The sequence below is a fragment of the Leucoraja erinacea genome, chromosome 4 (genome assembly GCF_028641065.1).
Source record: "Leucoraja erinacea ecotype New England chromosome 4, Leri_hhj_1, whole genome shotgun sequence".
NCBI classification, from domain to species: Eukaryota; Metazoa; Chordata; class Chondrichthyes; order Rajiformes; family Rajidae; genus Leucoraja; species Leucoraja erinaceus.
Genome location: NC_073380.1, coordinates 50,679,309 through 50,703,985, shown reverse-complemented (window position 1 = coordinate 50,703,985; position 24,677 = coordinate 50,679,309). Strand labels below are relative to the sequence as shown.

At 41.9% G+C, this 24,677-nt stretch overlaps 1 protein-coding gene across 3 annotated transcripts in view; it reads left to right on the top strand.

Moving 5' to 3' along the window:
- dlgap1a (discs, large (Drosophila) homolog-associated protein 1a) overlaps positions 1-24,677 on the top strand; it is a 648,178-nt gene that overhangs the window by 469,499 nt on the left and 154,002 nt on the right. For 2 of the 3 annotated variants that reach the window (XM_055634211.1, XM_055634209.1), the window contains exons 6-7: positions 3,416-4,440; positions 19,662-19,876. In XM_055634211.1, coding sequence (XP_055490186.1) covers positions 3,484-4,440; positions 19,662-19,876 — 1,172 coding nt within the window. In that variant the 5' untranslated portion in view covers positions 3,416-3,483. Of the gene's footprint in view, positions 1-623; positions 4,441-19,661; positions 19,877-24,677 lie in introns of those variants that run through there. The other variant, XM_055634210.1, reaches the window with a different exon arrangement.

Genomic DNA, 24,677 nt, shown 5'->3' with positions numbered 1-24,677 from the left:
GTCAGCTGTTGTCAGGCAACTGAACATTCCTTCCAACAACTAGAGCCTAGTCCTGAGCAACTGTAGACCCTCGGAATATCTTTGACTTTACTGGACTTTACCTTGCACTGAATGTTATTCATGTTATTCCCTTTATCCTTTACCCTGTCGGCAGCTCGATTGTATCATGCATTGTCTTTCCACTGACTGATTGGCACACAACAAAAGCTTTTCACTGTACCTCGGTACACGTGACAATAAATAAAATTGACTGGTGACTTGTAAAACACCTTGAAGTTAAAAATAAGAAAAATAGATGTTAAGATTTTGCTAATGTGATTCGTTGTTCCCTGATCTACATTTTAGTTTAGAGATACGGTGCGGAAACAGGCCCTTCGGCCTAACGAGTCCACGCCGACCTGCGATCCCCGCACACTACCCTACACCCACTGGGGACAATTTTTATACCAAGCCAATAAACTACAAACCTGTACGTCTTTGGAGCGTGGCAGGAAACAGAAGATCTCGGAGAAAACCCACGCAGGTCACGGGGAGAACGTACAAACTCCGTACAGACAACGCCTGTAGTCAGGATCGAACCCGGATCTCCGGCGCTGCATTCACTGTAAGGCAGCAACTCCACCGCTGCGCCACCATGACTGCCCATGTTAGCTCCATGTGCTAAGTTGCAATAGGCACACATATGATAATATTTTAATCATACCTATTTTTCTCATATCAACATTTTCAAGTAATTATATTCAATCTCTAATTACTGAACCTGTCTAAGCATTGCATGCTAGTAATCCTCACAATTATCACTGATAAGCCTGCATCTGTCCTCATATGCTCGTCATATGTTCGTTGTCTCTGTACTGTGGACTGCACAATGACAATAACGTTTGAATCTGAATCTGAATCTGAATATGGCACATACATTTTTCAGTGGTAATGTTTAGACGTTCGGGTAAAAATAAAGTGTAATCCAAAACTGAAAGCAGATTCACAGATATAACAAAAATAGCATGTTCCATGTTTAAAGATACATTGCGTATACTGCAGAAGATATCAATGGACTGAATAGGTGGTTCAAGAGTAGCAAATATAATTATATCCAATGGGCAAAGAAACTGAAGGAACAAAAGATAAATTGCCAAGTAATAGAAAGTGTGAGCGAACAGAAGGGTTTTGGGGTACATCTCCACTGAGCCAAAATGAGATGTAACCAACATTAAAGACACATGGAATATTAGGCTTAATCAATCATATTAAGAGCAGGGAGTTCATGTGGGAATTGCATTGAAACCTTAGTTACCAGTTGCTGCAAGAATTTGACACCAATAGAGAGGGTGAAGAGAAAATTTGCAAGTAAATTGCTAGAGCTGGGGAATTATCCATTACAAGGAGAGTCTAATCAGACTGAGATTGCCTTTTATAAACAAGGATCTAATTGCGCTGTGCAAAGATGGACAAAAACGGCCTTGGCTTAGAGATAACGTTCAATGGTTGAAGTGAATTGATGAAGAAATGTGATCTGGAACTTACTGTCTAAACAGGTGTTGTCAGTAGAAATCTTTAAAACAGCCCAGACCATCACGCAAACCAACCTCCCCTTTGACTCCATCCACACTTCACGCTGCCTCAGCAAGACCAGCAGCATAAACAAGTCTCACCCCCAGACACTCCCTTTTCTCCCTTCTAGAGGTAGAGAAGTTTGAAAATGCACACCTCAAGATTCAAGCAACTGAACCATCCTCTCTCCAGCTTGACTGTGGTCCTGACCCTTCCATCAACCTCAGCGGAGCTTTGAACTATCTCTAATCGGACTTTATCAGACTTAATCATGCACTAAATGTTATACCCCGTATCTTTGATCTGTACACTGTAAACAGCTTGATTGTAATCATGTATAGCCTTTTCTTTGACTGGTTAGCACGCAACAAAAGCTTTTCACTGTACCCTTGGTACATGTGACAATAAGCTAAACTAAACTAAACTAAACTTATTTTTCCTTTCCTACAAAAGTCTTGATTTAAGAGCACCGTCTGACCTGATGTTTTGCAAAGTTGCAGGGTATTGATGTAGCTAATCACAGTGCTGTAACTACTCTATATTACGTGACTCTGCAATAGGAAAATAACACCTGTTTCATAATGTTGCTGTTCCTTTAATGTTTTCCAATCAGACTTGAGATAATGAAGCATCACTAATAACAGAACCCTGCGTTCATGAAACTGGTATCACTTGGAAATAACAACTGTGTTCCATTCGGTAACCATGGCAATACTCATGAAACTACCATCAAAAGAATATTCCCTGTTGTGTCATTTGCTCATTTCATGTTGCATACAGTGCCTTGATGGAAGATGCAGGCAAGAATGGCAAACTATTACTACATTATTTGTAACAAGATTTATGTTGTCATCTCTCTTCAAACTTAAAATTTAGTGTCCAAGTCATTTTGGCACAAACCCATATTAAGTACAGAATAGAAATATGGCTGCTCCATGTGCTAGCTCATGTAAGCCTGTAACTCAAAAGTTCATAAGTTCATAAGTTATAGAAGCAGCATTAGGCCATTCAGTCCATCAAATCTACTCCATCATTCATTCATGGCTGATTTACATTTCTCTCTCAACCCAATTCTCCAGACATGCCCATAACCCTTACACCCATAATAATCAAGAATCTGTCAATCTCCGTCTTAAAAATATTCATTGACTTGGCATCCACAGCAATCTGTGGCCATGAATTCCACTGTGGGAAAGTCTAGGACCAGAGGGCATGGCCTCAGAATAAAAGGACATATTTGTAGAAAGGAGATGAGGAGGAATTTCTTTAGTCAGACGTTGGTGAATCATTGCCATAGAAAGCTGGAGTAAATGGAGTAAACGGGAAAAGAAGTTATAATGTTACTAAGTGAAGCTCTGATGGAACTGCAGCACTGTTTAGAAGAGAGAGATAATATGATTGAATGGAAAACCCTGAACAATCTTGACCAGGTGGATGTAGAGAATACACTTTCTCTTTGACAGTCTAGAGCATAATTTACCAATGAGAGCTCAATTTAGAGTGATAGTAAAATGTTGAAGTGACTCTAATGAATGCGGGGACTTTAATGCACAGGAAAATTAATGTTTTTTTTAAATCACATCAATAATGAAGAGTTACTATTAAAATGTGCAACAATGAACTACTGATCTCCGCATAATTTAAACCTTGATGTCTGAAATCTGATTAACAAAATAATGTGAACTTTGCAATGGAAAGGAGATTGAATACAGATAAGCTGGAGGTTTTTTTTAATTGCATCTCTAATCATTTGCTTGGGAGTCGAGGAGATTGAAAATATTTTCACAAATTTAATGCTAGTTTTTTTTTTTAATCGCAGAACCAACACATTACTGACTGGTAATTTCCCTTTGTAATTTTTTAGGGCTTTCTCAAGACATCTGATAATAACTACAACTATTAAATGACTGAGGGACAGTCTAAGGTGCAAGAATGAAAGGGTTATCAAGCAGCCGGGGCCACCTCCATACTGCTAACTGTGACCTCTCATATGATCCACTTTCCCATCAACAGGAAAGGAAGCCATACCTCATTAGCCCAGTCGACTCCCACCCTGGGGACCATGGCTATTACCCCCAGCGGAACTCGTTTCACTCGGACTGCACGGTTCAACTCAATGACCAAACGTCCAGCAGCACTTTCCCCAGGAGACATTACAGCTCGCACCACGATCTCAAGGACGAATGCGCCCTGGCGGTTGCGCCCACTTCCAATAAAATCAACCGCATTCCCCCCATCCTCCTGGACCAGTTTGAGAGGCAGCTCCCAATCCGTCGCGATGGCTTCCACACCTTGCAGTACAAGCGGGCGGCCCTGGAGCACCGCAGCGAGAGCCCGGGAAGGATACGCCACCTGGTCCACTCGGTGCAGAAGTTGTTCACCAAGTCCCACTCCCTGGAAGGTCCCGCCAGGGGACACATGAACGGTGGTAAAGCAAATCCCGACGAGGTGCACGCTCCCAAGCGGGGGAAGCGCAGCAAGAGCAGAGAGAGGAAGTCGGAGGTGAAGAACAAATCGAACATGTCAAGTTGGTGGAGCTCGGATGATAACTTGGACGGCGACGTTTGCCTTTATCACGGGCCGACGAACGTGATGACCGTGGGCCGATGCCCTGACCGCTCGGTGTCCCAGTACTTCATGGAAGCTTACAATACCATCAGTGAGCAGACGATGAAAACATCCCGCGGCAATAACGACATGAAGTGCACGACATGTGTAAATATCCCATTGAACGTTGATGCCCAAATCATGAAGAAAAGCTCGTGGTCGTCGACTTTAACCGTGAGCCGAGCCCATGAGGTTTATCAGAAGTCTTCCATGAATCTTGACAACAAAACTCTCATGAAATCTGAAACATGCCAGCAAGAGCGTTCGTGCCAGTATCTACAGGTATGGATCCAAAACTATGTAATGTCAGGATATATAATATTTGCAAACCTCATTTATTAATTCAACAGGGTTGCAATGCAGGGGTCGTGTTTTGTGAGCTTTGGCCTCCAACATTAGCAAAGCAGTATAGATTCAACTTGTTTTTATTAATTTAGACTTTAGAGCTACAGCGTGGAAACAGGCCCTTCAACGACCAGTGATCACCCCGTACACTAGCACTATCTAGACAGTAGGGACAATTTATGATTTTACTGAAGCCAATTAACGTACAGACCTGTACGTCTTTGGAATGTGGGAGGAAACTGGAGCACCTGGAGAAATTACAGGCAGTCGCAGGGAGAACGTGCAAACTCCATACAGACAGCACTCGTGATCAGGATCAAACCTGGGTCTCTGGCGCTGTAAGGCAGCTACCCTGTTGCTGAGCCACTGTGCTGCCCCAAATTTAGGAGATACTGATTTCATAAAATATCTTGGAAATTAGATTTTTTTTATTGGTTTGCAAATACAACACATTGGCATAAATTGCATGATAATACTTCTTAGCTCCTTTCATGAAATTTCATGGCTTTCATTTCATTTCAAGGCTTTCATGGTATATAGGGTTAGGAGATTTAGTGAAGGGATATAACTGATCTATAAATAAATCCTTATTCAGCTTCACTTTGTTTTTCATATTAAATCTAGTTTACTTTTGGGAATTGATCGATTGCATTCTGGATGTAAACTTATTTACAATCCCTCTCTTTGAATCTCTTGAAGTGAATTCCGTCTTCTTAGGATATCACATTTTTTAATAAGTTTAGATCATCGATAATGGTAGACATTCTCTGTACAATAAATGTTCCTGAAAACTTTGAGACAACTATAACAAAAGATTAGTTTAGTTTATTTTAGTTTAGCTTAGAGATACAGCATGGAAACAGGCACTTCGCCCCACTGAGTCCATGCCGACCAGGGATCCCTGTACACTAACACTATCCTACAACACCTGTAGTTAGGATGGAACCTGGGTCTTTGGCGTGATAAGGCAGCAACTCCACTGCTGCGCCACTGTGCCGCCCGGTGTGGAGTTACTTTTTTCAAGGCAATTTACATGCAATTGATTTACTCAAAGTTTACAATAAAATATTGTGCAGTGGAAATTTCTTTGCTGCTTACACTGCCCCAAGGTATCTTCAGCCTATAGCTCACTAAACATATTAACAACATTCAAATTCATACAAGAATCCAGAGAAAAGGGGCTTCTTGCATTTATGCTACTTCTTATTTAGATCCTAAATTTTAGACTTTCCAAGATAAGTACTTTTGCTAATGCTTCACGGGTGGATTTAAACTAGATGGACTGGGGGGTGGGATCTCATATAGGACAGAGGCAGGTGAGAGTTTAGTTGGTATAGAGGGTGGTGAGAGAAAGGTTGGAGGACAGAATAGACAGGAGAAAGGCAGGTAGCGAGGAAGGAGGGTTCGTTTAACTGCTCGTACTTTAATGCAAAGAACCTGACAGGTAAGGCAGATGAGCTTATGGCATGGGTACAGTGCAACTGGGATAGAAACATAGAAACGTCAAAAAATAGGTGAAGGAGTAGACTATTCGGCCCTTCGAGCCAGCAGCGCCATTCAATATGATCATGGCTGATCATCTAAAATCAGTACCACGTTCCTGCTTTTTCCCCTTATTCCTTGATTCCTTTAGCCCTAAAAGCTAAATCTAACTCTCACTTGAAATCATCCAGAGAATTGGCATCCACTGTGGCAGAGAATTCTACAGATTCACAACTCTCTCGGTGAAAAATGTTTTTCTTCATCTCAGTCCAAAATGGCCTAACCCTTATTCTTAAACTGTGACCCTTGGTTCTGGACTACCCCAACATAGGGAACATTTTTCCTGCATCTAGCCTGTCCAATCCTTTAAGAATTTTATATGTTTCTATAGGATTCCCTCTCATCCTTCTAAATTCCAGTGAATACAAGCCCAGTCGACCTATTCTTTCATCATATGTCAGTCCCGTCAACCCGAGAATTAATCTGGTGAACCTACGCTGCACTACCTCAATAACAATAGTGTCCTTCCTCAGATGAGGAAGCCAAAATCACACACAATACTCCAGGTACAGTCTCACCAGGGCCCTGTACAACCCCAGTGGGACCTCCTTGCTCCTAAATGCAATGAAGGCCAACATGCCATTAGCTTTCTTCACTGCCTGCTACACCTGCATGCTTACTTTCAATGACTAATGAACAAGCTCACCCAGGTCTCGTTGTACTTCCCCTTTTCCTAATCTGACACCATTCAGATTATAATCTGCCTTCCTGTTCTTGCCACCAAAGTGGATAACCTCACATTTATCCACATTGTACTGCACCTGTCATGCATTTGCCCACTCACCCAATCTATACAAGTCACCCTGCAACCTCATAGCATCCTCATCATAGCTCACACTGCCACCAGGCTATGTCATCCGATAATTTAGAGGTGTCACATTTAATTCCCTAATTTAAATCGTAAATATATATCGTAAATAACTGGGTCCCAGCACAGAGCCTTACGGCACCCACTACTCACTGCCTGGCATTCTGAAAAGGACCTGTTAATTCCTACTCTCTGCTTCCTGTCTGCCAACCCGTTCTCTATCAATACCCTACCCCCAATACCATGTGTTCTAATTTTGCACACTAATCTCTTGTATGGGACTTTGTCAAAGGCTTTTTGAACGTCCAGATACACCACATCCACTGGCTCTCCCTTATCCATTCTATTTGTTACATCCTCCAAAAATTCCTGATCATTAGTCAAACATGAATTTCCATTATTAAATCCATGGCTGATCATGCACAATCAGTACCCCGTTATATCTTGCCATATCCCCTGACTCCGCTATCTCTGAGAGCTCTTACTTGCTCTCTCTTGAAAGCATCCAGAGAATTAGCCTCCACAGGCAGAGAATTCCACAGATTCACAACCCTCCATGTGATTCACTCTTTCGCAAGTTTAGTTTAGTGATACAGCATGGAAACAGGCCCTTCAGCCCATTGAGTCCGTGTCAACCAGCGATCCCCATACACTAGCACTATCCTGGGGACAATTTACAATATTACCAAAGCCAATTAATCTACAAATCTGAACTACTTTGGAGTGCGGGAGGAAACAGGAGCACCCAGAGAAAACCCACGTGGTCACGGGGAGAGCGTACGAACTCCCAACAGAAGGCACCCATACTCAGGATCGAACCCGGATCACTGGTGCTGTAAGGCAGCAACTCTACCGCTGAGCTACCACGTTGACCCACGTTGTGTTTAAATTTTACTTTCTCTGACGTACCAGAACGGTTTCAGAATGATGGAAATTATTGCAACTGAACAATTATAATTACTATTGCATCACAGTGCTAGTCATATCCAGATGGAGTTGGATTTAACCCAATCACTTGCAATAGTGCACTTCATTAGATGTTTCCTACATTTATCTTAATTGAAATATAACTTCCTTCACTAAGCCCATCTGTTTAATTTGTTTAAATTGCTCTAATTATATCTGCTTAATATTTATGAATTATCGAGTATCTTTTCAACAGAATTTGCAGTGTAACAAAGGCTTGAATATTATGAACAACAGAAAATGTACACCTAGGTGCCTTTTAAAGCTTTTCATAGAAACATAGAAAAATAGGTGCAGGAGTAGGCCATTCAGCCCTTCGAGCCAGCTCTGCCATCCAATAGGATCATGGCTGATCATCTAAAATCTTAATCATCTAAAATCAGTACCCCGTTCCTGCTTTTTCCCCCATCCCTTGATTTTCTACAGTACTTGACTGCTCAATAGCTTGGGTAAAGATTTTCTTGTCATTTGTAATCATCTGCCCTTTCTGATTATCAAAACCAATTCTCAAGCCATAGTAAATTCTCATAATTTAAATAGAATAGAATAGAATAGAATATGTGTATAGAATAGAATATGTGTATTGTCATTGCACAAAACTGAGCAACGAAATTCCATTTGCTTCTCCTCCGTTAAAAGAAATACAACACGACACCAATGCACATATGTACAGTTAATAGTAGAATATAAATACATTTTTAAAAGAGATTAAAACATTTAGCGGTATTCCTCGAAGTTACTTCTTGCTTCCCAGTGTTCACTATTGGAGTTAATCTCTTTTATCACACAATGGTAGAAACTACTTTTTAGTCTACCAGTGCGAGCCTGCAGAGACCTGAATCGCCTCCTGGAGGGTAGCAGAGTAAAATGGTGGTTGGCAGGGTGGGATGTGTTCTTCTTGATATTTATGGCCCTGCGCAAGCATCGCGCCTTGTATATGTCATCCAAGGAGGGCAGGTTAGCGTTTGTAATGCGCTGCGCAGTTTTTATAATTCCCTGCAGCGCCCTCCTCTCAGCCACAGTACAGCTGGCAAACCACACCAGGATTCCATAGGTGAGGATACTTTCCACGGCGCATCGATAGAAGGACAGCAGCAGCGGCTGTGAGACGTTAGCTCTCCGTAGAGACCTTAGGAAATACAGCCGCTGATGAGACCTCTTCACGAGAGTGACGGTGTTCATTTGCCATTTGAGGTCCTGGGAGATGTTTATTCCCAGGAACTGACTCTCTCCACCATGTCTCCTTTGATGTATAAGGGAGCAGGTTCCTCTCTCCTCTTCCTCCTGAAGTTAATGACAAGTTCTTTTGTCTTTGATGGGTTTAGTACCAGGTTGTTTTTGGTACACCAGATGGTCAGTTTTTGGACTTCATCCCTGTAGGCAGACTCGTCATCGTTGTTTATCAGTCCCACCAGAACAACAGAACCTTGTTTCAAAATCTAACAAAAATCAGTGCTGGGACCCCAGCTATTTACAATATATATTAATGATTTGGACGAGGGAATTGAATGCAACATCTCCAAGTTTGGGGATGACACGAAGCTGGGGGGCAGTGTTAGTTGTGAGGAGGATGCTAGGAGGCTGCAAGGTGACTTGGATTGGCTGGGTGAGTGGGCAAATGCATGGCAGATGCAGTATAATGTGGATAAATGTGAGGTTATCCACTGGTGGCATAAACAGGAAAGTAGACTATTATCTGAATGGTGGCCGATTAGGAAAAGGGGAGATGCAACGAGACCTGGGTGTCATGGTACACCAGTCATTGAAAGTAGGCATGCAGGTGCAGCAGGCAGTGAAGAAAACGAATGGTATGTTAGCATTCATAGCAAAAGGATTTGAGTATGGGAGCAGGGAGGTTCTACTGCAGTTGTACAGAGTCTTGGTGAGACCACACCTGGAGTATTGCGTACAGCTTTGGTCTCCAAATCTGAGGAAAGCCATTCTTGCCATAGAGGGAGTACAGAGAAGGTTCACTAGACTGATTCCTGGTATGTCAGGACTTTCATATGAAGAAAGACTGGATAGACTCGGCTTGTACTCGCGAGAATTTAGGAGATTGAGAGGGGATCTTATAGAAACTTCCAAAATTCGTAAGGGGTTGGACAGGCTAGATGCAGGAAGATTGTTCCTGATGTTGGGGAAGTCCAGGACAAGGGGTCACAGTTTGAGGATAGAGGGGAAATCCTTTAGGACCGAGATGAGAAATAAAAATTTCACACAGAGAGTGGTGAATCTCTGGAACTCTCTGCCACAGAAGGTAGTTGAGGCCAGTTCATTGGCTATATTTAAGAGGGAGTTAAATGTGGCTCTTGTGGCTAAAGGGATCAGGAGGTATGGAGAGAAGGCAGGGATGGGATACTGAGTTGGATGATCAGCCATGATCATATTGAATGGTGGTGCAGGCTCGAAGGGCCGAATGGCCTACTCCTGCACCTATTTTCTATGTTTCGATGTTTCTATAAGGCATTCACCTGGCATGTTGGCATTTATCCATTGGTCAAAGTTTAGAATATGAAGTTTAAGAACTTAGTTGTTTTGATATTGGAGAAATGTGTTTCCCATTCGTATTGGCATGGATTTTTTAATCATTGCAGCAGACTTCCAAGAAAGCAACAAAAAAGGCAACAAAAATTAGCAACCTCTGGAATTGATTGCTGCTTTGTGTCACATCAATCTGATCACTGCGATTCAACCATCAGAGCCATACTGCATGGAAACAGGTTCTGCAACCCAACTTGCCCACACTGACCAAATTACCCCATCTATAGTGGTCACACCTGTCCACGTTTGTCTCATCTCCTTCTAAACCTTTCATATCCATGTACCTCTCCAGATGTCTTTTCAATATTGTTAGAGTATTGCCACAACTACTTCCTCTGGCAGCTTGTTCCATATATCCACTACCCTCTGTGTGAATAAAAGTTATTTCCTCTCTCACCGTTAATCTACGTCCTCTGGGTCTTGATTCATATACTCTGGGTAGAAGACACTGCATTCAACCCATCTATTCCCCTCACGATTTTATATACCTCTACAAGATCACACCTTGTCCTCCTGAGCTCCACAGAATAAAGTGCTTATATGCCCAACCTCTCCCAATAGCTCAGGCTCTCGAATCCTGGAAACATCCTCGACAACCAACAGCTGGCTGTAGCACAAAATCATTTTTTTAATCATTTTACGGAACATAAATGAAGATTGGATCACCATCAAATAATTAATAAAGGATATGAATTATCATAATTATATATTTTTAAAGCTGACATAGGTAGCTTTATGAGTTTAAAAACAATTATATTGTGATATGCTGATGATGGAAATACATCCACGCACTTTAAAATAGCTTTGTATAGCTAGAGACTCCGTACATCAATGAATACTCCCTTGGTGCTCCTGAAACAAAATTCAACATTTTCATGGTAGTTCACAACAAGATTAATTTATAAATACTTACAGCTTTCATCAATTGAACAAATTGACGTTAGTTACACAAGTTATTTTTGATAGAACTTTATCTTGCACTAAACGTTATTCACATTATTCCCATTATCGTGTATCTGCACACTGTGGATGGCTCGATTGTAATCATGTATTGCCTTTCCGCTCACCAGTTAGCACACAACAAAAGCTTTTCACTGTATCTCGGCACACTAAACTAAACTCAACTCAACTCAGAATGAAACAGGAGCGAAATGAGTAACTGAATCAGGATTGACGAATTACTAGAAGTGTGAATCAAATTTCATAATTCAGTTTGGTTGAATGCAGAGGAAATTATAAATGCAAGCAATACCTCAGGAAGTAATAACCTCAATTTTGTGGCTTTCGATGGAAGACTAATGCTCATAAAGGAATTATTACACCTCAAATTTCTCATCAGTGCTGCATTTCACGAGCTTTGCATTATTATTTCTCTCGGCCTATTTTTCAGTAACCCACTCTGAGTTCTTGAGAGAATGTTGTTGCATTTTCCACTTCTGATTGCATACTTAAGATTCAGACATTTCAGCTCCAATGTCGGTGAATGCATTCATGACATCCTACACAATAACATCTTTAAAGAATGCCTGTAACACAATTTATATTCCACCAATAGTGAACACTTCAGCTTAAAATAACAACATGCGTATAAAACTAATGTATTGATGGAAAAACTAACTTTTGCTTATGTTAAAAACAATGCATTTATATGTACATTGTAGATGAAAGTACAATCAGTCCATAATGATGAATAATTGATTGATTGATTGATTGATTGATTAATTGAAAGATACAGGACAGAAACAGGCCTTTCGGCCCACTGAGTCCATACCGACCATTGATCACCCATTCACAATAATTCTATATTATCCCATTTTCGTATTCACTCTCTCACACTCAGGGCCAATTAACCGACAAACCCGCATGTCTTTGGGACGTAGGAGAAAAGTGAAGCACTTGGAGGAAAGCCACACGGTCACAGGGAGAATGTGCACAATCCACTCATACAGCACCCATAGTCAGGATCGAACACTGTAAGGCAGCAACTCTACTGCTGCGCCACTGTGCTGCCCGCCGTTTTCTTTTTGAATAAATTAAACACCAGGTTGCTGGAAACGCACAAACCTTTGAGAACATGGATAAGTGACGTTTCAGGTCGCGACGCTTCTTCAGACCCTTCTTCGGTACCCTATCCATGTTCTTCACGGATTCTACCTGATCCACTGAGTTACTCCAACATTTTGTGTCTTGCCTTGGTAAACCAGCAACTGCAGTTCCTTGTAGGTTGTTACTGACCAAGTGATGTGAATGAAGAGTGAGCAAGTGTTAACACTGTAAAGTTTATCCTCATTTAGTTTAGAGATACAGCACGGAAACAGGCCCTTCGGCCCACTGAATCAACACCAACCAGCGATCCCCGCACATTAACACTATCCTACATGCACATTAACACTATCCTACATGCACTAGGGACAATTTTACATTAATACCAAGCTAATTGACCTACAAACCTGTATGTCTTTGGCGTGTCAGAGGAAACCGAAGATCTCAGAGAAAACCTACGCGGTCACAGGAAGTATGGACACACTCCGTACAGACTGCACCCGTAGTCGAGATCAAACGCGGGTCTCTGGCACTGTAAACGCTGTAAGGCAGCAACTCTACCACTGCGGGGGGATTTTATCCCCCCATTTGCACCCTAATTCTGATCTCCATAAAAATGTAAGTCACACATTTACCTCATAAAATCAGATTGTTTGGCATAGCAAGAACATTTGCTCCACATGCCAAGGAGAAATAATAACTCCAAGGGCATCAGTCTAAAGAGTTTATTGTTATCTATGACTGCATTTATATTTCCCTTTGGTCATCAACAAACCATGGGGCAGCACAGTGGCACAGTGGTAGAGTTGCTGCCTTACATCACCAGAGGTCCGGGTTTGAACCTGACCACAGGTGCTGTCTGTACGGAGTTTGTACTTTCTCCCCGTGCCCTGCATGGGTTTTCTTCGGGTGTTCCAGTGTCCTCCCACACTTCAGAGACGTACGGGTTTGTGGGCTAATTGGCTTGGTATAAATATAAACTGCCCTTCGTGTGTAGAATACTGTTAATGTGTGGGGATCGCTGGTCAGTGCAGACTTGGTGGGCCGAAGGGCCTATTTCCGCGCTGTATCTCTAAACTAAACTAAACTAAACCAAAAATAAAATGAAATACTACAGAATTATTACATTGGATTGTGTTGGAAAAAAAGCAATCAGTGAAACTTGTATGCGCAATTTATCAGGCGTTTTGAAAATTACCTGCAAGCTATTGAGTGGGAATATCAGCTGATCTCTACAATTGCTCCTGGAATTATGAGACGAATCTTAGGTTTTCTTGTTTTGTTTCATAATATTTTTCATAATATTTTTTTTCCCCTTGTGATATTTTTCCCCTAGTATTGGGCCGTGTGGCACCGACTTGCATTAAACGGGAAAACAGGGGCAAAATATTAGAATCGCCTTATCCATTCATTCCAAATGGAAAATAGTGTGTGCATATATAAAGAATACAAACGAGTTTTGTGGTGCCTGACTGCAGGTGGAATTTCTGTAACCGATAATGGGTATTTCATCATCAGTGGAAATGAAAAGGTCAACATGAGGTTGCTTTTTTAAATGTTAAAATATGAAAAATATAGAGTCCTGTTGTATGTGGACTATAATTACAGCTATTACAAGGGAACATATTTGCCAAGCAGAATTATCACCCTGGCAGAATGATACTGTAAATCAGTCTTGCATTTAAATACTGAAAGAGCAATTTAGCTGAGGGGCAATATTATCACACCGAGGGTGGTAAGTATAAGGAAGGAGTTGCCACAGGAGGTAGTTGAGGGAGGTACTATAACAACATTCAGAAGACAAATCAGGGCAGCACAGTGAGTAGTAGTAGAGTTGCTACCTTACCATGCCAGAGATTCCGGTTCAATCCTGAGTACGGGCACTGTCTATGCAGAGTTTGTACGTTCTGCCTTTGACCATGTAGGTTTTACTCCGAGTACTCTGGATTCCTCCCACTTCCCAAAGAGGTGCAGGTTTGTAGGATAACATAGAACTAGTGTACGGGTTCTTTGGTCAGCGCAGACACAGTGGGCCAAAGAGCCTAGTTCCTTGTTGGACAGGTACATGGATTGAAAAGGTTTAGACGGATATGGACCAAATGCAGACAGGTGTGCCGTGTAGATGGGGCATCTTGGTCAGCATGAGCAAGGTGAGCCGAAGGGTCTGTTTCCACGCTGAATGTCTCTATGATTCTCTATGTGTCTACTGTTTCAGTGATTCACTCGCTCCCCTTCTTCCTGTTCAAAGCTTTCCACAGTACTTCGGTACACGTGTCAATAAACTAAACCCAATCTAAACTCAACCCTCAACCATTCCATCCGTAGTCTGCTTGAGGTCACTGCCAGAAATTCAGCAGGACATGAAATCAAGTTTAGAAAGATATTAGCAGAATTTTGTTTCGTGCTTGTGATAAATAGAAGGTTCGGTAGCCAGGGATGTGATGGATGATCTATAATCTGAGGGAGAATAATATTAAAAGGTTTCTGCCAACACCTACCTCTGCCAAAATAAATAAAACAGTAATATCCATGGCCCATGCAGCTGCCACTATTATAATTCAAATTTTTTTGTCAATAATATGTCACATTCAGTATTTTTCGATAGGTTACTTTGGTTTAGAGATACAGCATGGAAACAGGCCCTTCGGCCCACTGAGTCTGCACTGACCAGCAATCACCCATACACTAGTTCTATCCCACACAGTAGAGACAATTTACAGAAGACAATTAACCTTCAAACCTACACAACTGAAGTGTAGGAGGAAACCAGAGCACCCAGAGGAAACCCACGCGGTCACAGGGAGAATGTACAAACCTCGTACAGGCAGAACCAGAGTCAGGATCGAACCCGGGGCTCTGGCCCTGTAAGGCAGCAACTCAATCGCTGCGCCACCGTGCTGCCCTAAAACTGTACTTTATGACTGTGGTGTGGAAAAGGCACTTCTTCTTGTGTTCTATTTTGTTCTAATTAGTATTGTGTTCTAATTAGTATTGCATTAATTTCAACCCCAAAGTGGATACAGATGTTGTCAGTTTGGAAAATTTCATATCACTGAGGGTTATTTTTAAATCCTCAAGTCTTAAAACCATTCAACAAATCAATGTTCTGTAAATTTGCAGCATCTTTCATAGCATCTTAATCTCAAATATTGCACCAGCAACAGCTTTATCTTCAACTGCTGGGACCCGACGCTCTGAAGTTCCGCCCTTAAAACTCTCTGCCTACCTAGACCGATCTAGTTCTAGCTCTACCACTGCGCCACTGTACCCCTCCCTCCACCCCCCACCTCCTCATTTTGTTTGTGTGCCATAGAATTAAATCAGAAAATATTATACATGAACACAATCAAGCTATTCATATTTACATGTCAAATATTAACATGTCTTACAAAGAGTAAAGATTGGAACATAAGCATTTTGATAAACGTAGTAGCTGAAATATCATAAGAAAATAAAATATTAAGCAATAAATATATTGACCAGAATAAAATTGGGTCAGGGTCAGAGAGCTTAGGTTAGCTTAGTTTTGTTTAGAGATACAGTGTGGAAATAGCCCCACGTCCCACCGAGTCTGCGCCGACCATTGATCACACTAGTTAAATGTTATCCTACTTTCTCATCCACTCCCTACACACTAGGAACAATTCACAGAGGGCATTTAACATACAAATCTGCACTAAACCGGAACGCCCAGAGGAAATTCACGCGGACACAGTAGGAACTTGCAACCTCCACACAGTCAGCACTCGAGGTCAGGATCAAAACTGTTTCTCTGGCGCTGGGACGCTGTAGATGTACAAGTTAACAGTGATTGCAACTTAAGATAAGACATCTGTTTATATTTTATTCACTGATGCATAATAATTTCAGCATCTCAATTTTAAAGTTCAGCTCTGAAACAATCAAAATAGTTTGACCAGGCAATTACATAGCATTGGCACATCCAGTGGAAGAGGAATTACTGACTGCGTCGTTGAAATTTCCAATTTCCATATGAATGCTCCAGATGTTGCTATCAGACGTTCCCCATAATGACAGTTGATTAAGAAAGAACTGCAGAAGCTGGAAAAATCAAAGGTAGACAAAAATGCTGGAGAAACTCAGCGGGTGAGGCAGCATCTATGGAGCAAAGGAATAGGTGATGTTTTGGGTCGAGACCCTTCTTCAGGCTGATGTGGGGTTGGGGGGGGCGAGAAGAAGAAAGGAAGAGGCGGATACAGTGGGCTGTGAGAGAGCTGGGGAGGGGAGGGGAAGGAGGGAGAAAGCAAGGACTACCTGAAATTGGAGAAGTCAATGTTCATACTGCTGGGGTGTAAACTACCCAAGCAAAATATGAGGTGCTGCTCCTCCAATTTGCAGTGGGACTCACTCTGGCCATGGAGGAGGCTCAGGACAGAAAGGTCGGATTCATAATGAGAGTAAATGCTCTTGGCTCTTCCCATTGCTGGGTGGCGCCAGCAATGACTGCCTCGCCAACAGTCTGTCTGCCCTTTTCTTCTTTGTGTTTAAATAGTATATGTTAAATGTATGTTTTTAGTGTTCTTTAGCTTGTTTCATGTGGGGGAGGGGGTGGGAGATTGCAATCTTCACATGATCCACCCTGTTTCAACAAATGTAATCAACCCTGGCGTGCACAAACACAAGATCAAACAGAAGGGTTTCGGCCCGAAACGTTGCCTATTTCCTTCGCTCCATAGATGCTGCTGCACCCGCTGAGTCTCTCCAGCATTTTTTTGTACCATCAAACAGAACAAGTTGTCTTACAACTTTAGGCTGTGCACGCCTAACATCAAGGAGTTGGCGGCCTTTGCTGGAGATTTTTGGGAGCTCCACCGCAGTTGCCTACGGGACTTTAACATCGCGGAGCCCGCGATCCCTTTGCCAGGGATCGACCTCGGATCTCAAACCTGTCTCACATCAGAGACCGACATTGGGAACTCCAAGCCGCGGGAGTTTCGTCCGCCCCAACGTGGGGGCTTCGACTGCAGGCTGCGGTAGCTTTGATCACCCTGACGGATGGTTCGACTGCCCCAACCGCGAGAGAAATAAAGAAGATGAAGTTTGAACTTTTTTGCCTTCCATCACAGTGAGGAATGTGGGGAATCTGCTGTGGTGGATGTTGATGTTAACTATTATGTATTTGTGTGTCTTGTTGCTTTTGTTTTCGTATGGCTGTATGGTAATTTGCGTATCACTGCACCTTAATTGGTACATGTGACAATAAAAGACCTTTGAAACCTTAGAAACCCTTACAAATTCTGGCCCAAAACTTTTATATATGACACAAAGTGTTGGAGTAACTCAGCAGGTCAGGAAACATCTCTGGAAAACATAGATAAGTAGCGTTTTGGGTCAAGACTCTTCTTCTATGTGGCTTCTTGTCAGCTGTGGCTCAGTTGAGAATATTCTTACCTCAAGGTCAAATATTGTGAGTTCAAATGCTGCTCTTCAGATGGGAGAAATGAATCATAAAATGGCAGACTGGTACAGATTTGTCTATACTGATGGTGATGGGTCTTTGAATGGGCTATAAAACTCAAGGCCTGTCTATTTCCCAAGATGAATATAAAATATTCTATGTAGCTGTTTTGAAGATTATCTCAACAATTTTAAATTGCTGCTGTGGAAGTTTGACCTGCACAGGTTAGCCTCTGGAAATTCTATATTACAATATTGATTACACTAGACAACTAGACACATTTCTCCAATATCAAAACAACTCAGTTCTTAAACTTCATATTCTAAACTTTGACCAATGGATAAATGGCAACATGCCTGGTGAATGCCTTATGAATCAGTCTGAAGAAAGGTCCTGACTTGAAACGTCACCTGTCCATGTTCTCCAAGAAATGCTGCCTGACCCGTTGAGTTACTCCAGCATTTTGTGGTAAACTGGCATCTACAGTTCTATGTTTCTCGAAGAATGCCACCACAAATTTTGAACATAAGCCAGAAGCAGCAAGTTAAATCAACATCATGGCTTCAAGATGCCAAAGTCCTTTAAGATGAATGACAAAGTAATGGTTGATAGTTGTTGCTCCCGATTCCAGCATCTGCAGTCTTTAGTGTCTGCATAATTGTTTCATTAAATATTTGTCAGAAACATTGATTGTCAACGTAAAATAGTTTTGTTTAGAGATAGGCCCTTCGTAAGTTCATGTGATAGGAGCAAAATCAGTCCATTTGGTCCATCAAGTATACTTCACCATTCAATCAAGGCTGATCTATCTCTCCCTCTCCTGCCTCCTCCCCCCATAACCCCTGACACCCATACTAATCAAAAATCTATTTATCTCTGCCTTAAAAATATCTATTGACTCGGCCTCCACAGCCTTCTCTGGCCCACCACGTCCACAATGACCATCGATCATCCGTACTCAAGTTCGATCTTACCCGAGTTTCACATCCTACACACTAGGGGCAATTTGCCTTCAAACCCGCACGTCTTTAGAAAGTTGGAGGAAACCGGAGCACCCAGGCGTTCAAAGAGAGAATGTGCAAACTCCACACAGACAACACCTGAGGTTGGGATTGAACCCGGGTCTCTGGGACAGTGAGGCAGCGGCCCTACCACTGTGGCACTCAGCTACCCTAAATTCTGCTATCTTGTCTTATGTTTTAAATTGTAACCTCAAATAGGTTAAGATGCACATTCTTTCCTCATCTCTTCCAGTTTTCTTCCCCCCTCCCCCCACCTTTCCCACCCCCCACAATCAGTCTGACGAAGGGTCCCAACCCAAAATGTCATCTATCCATGTTCTCCAGAGATGCTGCCTGATCTGCTGAGATACTCCAATGCTTTGTGTCATTCTTTGTTCAATGTCTGTTTGAACCATAATGTAGTCAAAATGATTTATAGAATCACTGATTGCCCTGTAACGGTGACGCAGCGGTAGAGTTGCTGCCTTACAGTGCCAGTGACCCGGGTTTGATCCTGACTACGGGTGCTGACTGTACAGAGACGTTCTCCACGTGACCTGCGTGGATTTTCTCCAGGAGCTCTAGTTTCCTCCCACACGCCAAAGACATACAGTTTTGTAAATTAATTGCCTTAGTAAAATTGTAAATTGTCCCTTGTGTGTGTAGGATAGTGTGGGGATTGTTGGTCGGCATGGACTCAATGGGCCGAAGGGTCAGTTTCGACGCTAAACTAAACTAAACTAAACTAAACTAAACTAAACAAAACAATATTACCACATCTTTGTCTGCCAGCCCCAAGGAACAACATGTCTCACTTCTGTGTGTGATATTTAACTAGGTTCCTCAAGATGAATGGAGTGGCTATTCTCCACAAGGGAAAGAAGATGAAATTCCTTGTCGGCGAATGCGCAGCGGAAGTTACATTAAAGCAATGGCCGATGACGACAGTGGAGACTCGGACACCAGTCCCAAACCTTCTCCAAAGATTGCCGCGCGACGAGAGAGCTATCTCAAGGCCACCCAGCCATCCCTCACAGAGCTCACCACACTCAAGTAAGCAACAGGTTAAAACACCAACGTTATTGGCACCTTTATCTGGTCAAGAGTGTTTAATTGTCACATGTACAAAACAGGACAATGAAATTCTTACTTGCAGCAGCAAAGCGGGTGTGTAAACACAGTACTCAATATGTATCATTGAGTTTGATTAGCACGGGTGTCAGGGATTATGGGGAGAAGGCAGGGGAATGGTGTTAACAGGGAAAGATCGATTACCCGTGATTGAATGACAGGGTAGACTTGATGGGTTGAATGGCCTAAATCTGCTCTTATCACTGATAAACTTATGAATGTAATAAAAACTAACAAAACAAAGTTTAATAAATTTGAAAACGCAATGTTAGTGCAAAACAACACAGAAGCCCGAAATCCTGTGCACAACTAAGACAGTTCATACATCAATGTTTAGTTGGTGTTTGTAGTGTCAAGAGCCTGGTAACTGTTGGGAAGCTGTTCCTGAACCCAGAGGTCGCGGTTTTCAGACTGCTATACCTTCTTCCCTTCCCGATGGCAGGAGTGAAATTAGAGTGTGGCCAAGGTGGTGTGGGTCCTTGATGATGCTCGCTGCCTTTTTGAGGTGTGAGGTAAATGTGGTAATTCTCCAGTTACTGCATGCAATTTTGGCAATCTCATTTCCTGACCCCATTAACTAGATTTATTTTCCCATCCAGGTGGCTCTAACGCAGAAAGTAAACAAATTTGTGCAAAAGTTTAGTTTAGAGATACAGCGCAGAAACAGACCCTTCTGCCTACCGAGTCCCTGCCGACCAGCGATCTCCGCACATTAACACTATCCTACACAAACTAGGGACAATTTACATTTATACTAAGCCAATTAACCTACAAACATGTACATCTTTAGAATGGGGGAGGAACCCGGAGATCCTGGAGAAAACCCACGCATGTCATGGGGAGAACATACAAACTCCGTACAGACAGCACCCGCAGTCAGGATCGAACCCGGGTCTTTGGCGGTGTATTTTAAAAGGCAGCAACTCTACCACTGCACCATTGTGCCACCCTTACAATACACAAAAAACTACTACTGTAATTCTCCAGTTACTGCATGCAATTCTGGCAATCTCATTAATTTCCTGACCCTCATTAACTAGATTTATTTTCCAATCTAGGAGGCTCTAATGCAGAATTTAAACAATTTTGTATAAAATAATGATCTGTATGTAATGCTGAGACAAACTGATCATTCTCATATTATTGCAACAAACCAGGATTTCGATTTAAGGGGCAAATCAACAACATATTACTGTGAGCACTCTTTCACTCTAGGGTAATAAGAACTGAATACAAATCTCGGCATTCTCCGCACGAAAGAGTTGTTCAGTTTAGTTCATATTATTATCTACTCAGTTATAAGCAACGATTACAGCTCAATTGTGTTTGAAAACAACAGCTTTCTTTTTTGTTTGCTTTCTCCTTCAAAGCTTATGAGTGGGAACATTATACATAATTATAATGCAGGCAAAAGTAAGCTCAGGGAATAGGTGTATTATTTAAAAAAACCTCAAAAGCAGGGCAGTTTAGAGGAATAGTCGTAAATGAAAGATTTTTTTTTAAGTGTGCTAGATTCATATAACAACATTTTGAACCCTCCACCTTAATTGCAATCCTGGATGTTAGAAGGGAACGTCAACATGGTCAGAATCAATGATGCATGGAATTTAGACAAAGTCCATCACTCAGAAACACCCAATATGGAAAGGATTCACTGTCACCAAGTAAAAGATTAAATGTAAAACTCTTCATATTTGTTTATCAGCCAGAATTCTCCGCACATCATTTGAACTAGTGCTGTGCTTACAAAGGATTAGGTGATTAGTGGAAGCAGAGAATCAGCTTAGTGGCTTCACTAGACAGAAGGCCATACATTTTCTTTTCATATGCTGCAACTTAAAAATAGTTTTACAAGACACATAAAAAATTTAACCATTATCATTGTCTCATAAAAGTCCACTGCAATTTCCAGTCTCTGGTTAGAAAATACATAAGCTACTCATGTTATTCTCCAGTTACTGCATTCAATTTTGGCAACCTCATTGTAGAAAAGACATCAAAGTCATTGGAGGTATATATTCACCAGTGTGTTGCCAGTATCAAAAAGCTACAATGATGAGGCTACCTTGCAAGGCTAATTAATTGCATGTCAACAAAGAAAGCCTCATTGAAACTTTATTGCATTTTGTGTTATGAAGAACTTTGATTAAAATAGGAATATGGTTTGAATCAGAGAATCGGTGATGAGGGGATGTTAATTTGGATCTCATGTGAAATTTGAGGAGAAAGGCTATTAAGGATTACTTTGCACATGTAGATTTTTAAAACCTGGAATGTTTTGACCCAAGCACAGGCTGAGGCAGATTCAGTTTAGTTTTAGAGATAAAGCATGATATCTGGCCCTTCGGCCCACTGAGTCCACGCCGACCAACAATTGCCTGTACACTCATTCTGTTATTTATCCCAGTTTCACATCCTACACACTAGGGGCAATTTGCAGATGGCAATTAACTTACAAACCTGCACGTCTTTGAAATGTGGGAGGAACCCGGAGAAAACCCATGTGGTTACAGGGAGAATGTACAAACTCCGTACAGACAGCACCCATACTCAGGATCGGACCCGGGTCTCTGGCACTGTAAGGCAGCAACTCTACCGCTGCGCTACTGTAGAGTTGCATAATAGAATCTATATTGGATATAAAGATAGATGATCTATTGGATATATATTTGAGCCTGAGAAAATTAGAACGACAGCTCAGTGATAGAACTGCTGCCTTATACCTCCAGAGACCCAGGTTCGATCCTGACTACGGGTACTGTCTATTCCTTTCCTCCCAAGATGCTGCCCGACACACTCCAGTTACTCCAGCATTTTTGTGTCTATATTCGCGGCAAGCAGCAGCTCGACCAACTGCATCACTGTGCCATTAAGGTCAAATTGGAAGCCAGACTTCCTTTCTGCATGCAAACTATAGGGGCCACGGAACATTTTTGAAAGTGGGGGGGTTCCGCTATGATCTTTGGTTTTGCCGCGCTCACTGTGTGCTTGTTCTGAGATTCTGGATGTCAGAGGTCCTCAGAAGAAGAGAAAAATATGCCTGTGGGCCGGCTTATGAAGCATGTCTCGCCAAAAAAGTGGAGGAGCTGCAGCCCCCCCCCAGTTCCGTGACCCATGAACTAGAATAAGTTAACCACGTGACATTTTTTTCATTCCCTGTTAACGACAGTCTTACTATTTTTGAGCCTTTTACATCCTTTAGCTTCTTGCCAGTCTTCTTCATCCCACTGCATCTGAGTCATAGAACAACCCTCAGCTTTTCCCACTGTGATGGGAATGAGCTAAACAGATTTTGTCGTTTGTGATAATATTAACAGAGAATTAGCTCTCTGCTTTAATGGCCAGTAGATTGTAAACTGAATTAGCAATTACTAATATCTATTATTCATCATCCTTGTTCACATAGGTTATGTAGGGAGATTAGATGAAGAAGAATGGCTTCAGTTTGTCTACAGATTGTACAGCTCTCATTATATTTTTAAATTCATATTGTATCAGACTTTTAAAGAAATAATTAGTCGATGAAAGAGAGATAAAGACATTAAGTATACATTTTTAAAGAAAAATATTTTTACCTCAACTTACAATTCTGATAACATGAAGGCAGCACAGTGGCGTAGCGGTAAAGCAGTATATTGCCTACAGCGTTAGAGACCCGGGTCCGATCCTGACTATGGGTGCTTGTCTGTACGGAGTTTGTGCATTCTTCCTGTGACCTGTGTGGGTTTTCTCCGAGATCTTCAGTTCCCTCCCACACTCCAAAGACGTACAGATTTGTAGGTTAATTGGCTTGGTATAAAGGTATAAATGTAAAATTGTTCCTAGTGTGTGTAGTGTAGTTTTAGTGTGCGAGGATCGCTGTTCAGTGTAGACTCGGTGGGCCAAATTGCCTGTTTCCGCACTGTATCTCTAAACTAAACTAAAAGCCCTGTCCCACTGTACGAGTTCATTCAAGTGCTCTCCCGAGTTTAAAAAAAAATCAAATTCGTGGTAAGCAGATAGAAAGAACGTAGCGGATACGTCGGAGCTCGGGGACGTCTCTTAGCGGCTCATAACGCTAACGGCAGGTACTCGGGAAACGCGGTAAGCTCTGGAAGACTCGTGAAGATTTTTCAACATATTGAAAAATGTCCACGAGAGCCCCGAGTACCTACGAGCGGCCATACCGTAAATCCCCGAGTTCGAATCAGAGCAAACTCGGGAGAACTCTTGAATGAACTCATACAGTGGGACAGGGCTTTTAATATGAATCAAAATCAACAAACTTGAAGTAGTCTAAATCATTGCCATTCACCCATTCCTCCAAATGCATTCTTCAGTTTAATATCTAAACTTTTCCAAATGATTTATTTCTTTTAAAAATGGTTTCTAAATTTGTCATCCCTTTTTAAATAATTTCCATTCAAGATTTAGCAAGTTCCAAGAAAATCAGTTTGGCAGACTCAGTCATGATGAGCAGAAGTTCTGCCAAACATTAGTGCTGCACCTCATGTCAGTAGCATTTTGGAATTTTAAACCCAATTTCTAAACTGTTATTCTTCATAGTCAGCAGTTCATATTTTTTCTGATTCCTTCCTTCGATAGGATTACCTGATGAATATGCTCTTATGAATCTACCTTCCTTGGTCATTAGGTCACTGCATGGAACCAGGCCCTTCAGCCCACAAGGTCCCTTGAACATGATGCCAAGTTAAACCAACGCCTTCTACCTGCACATAATCCG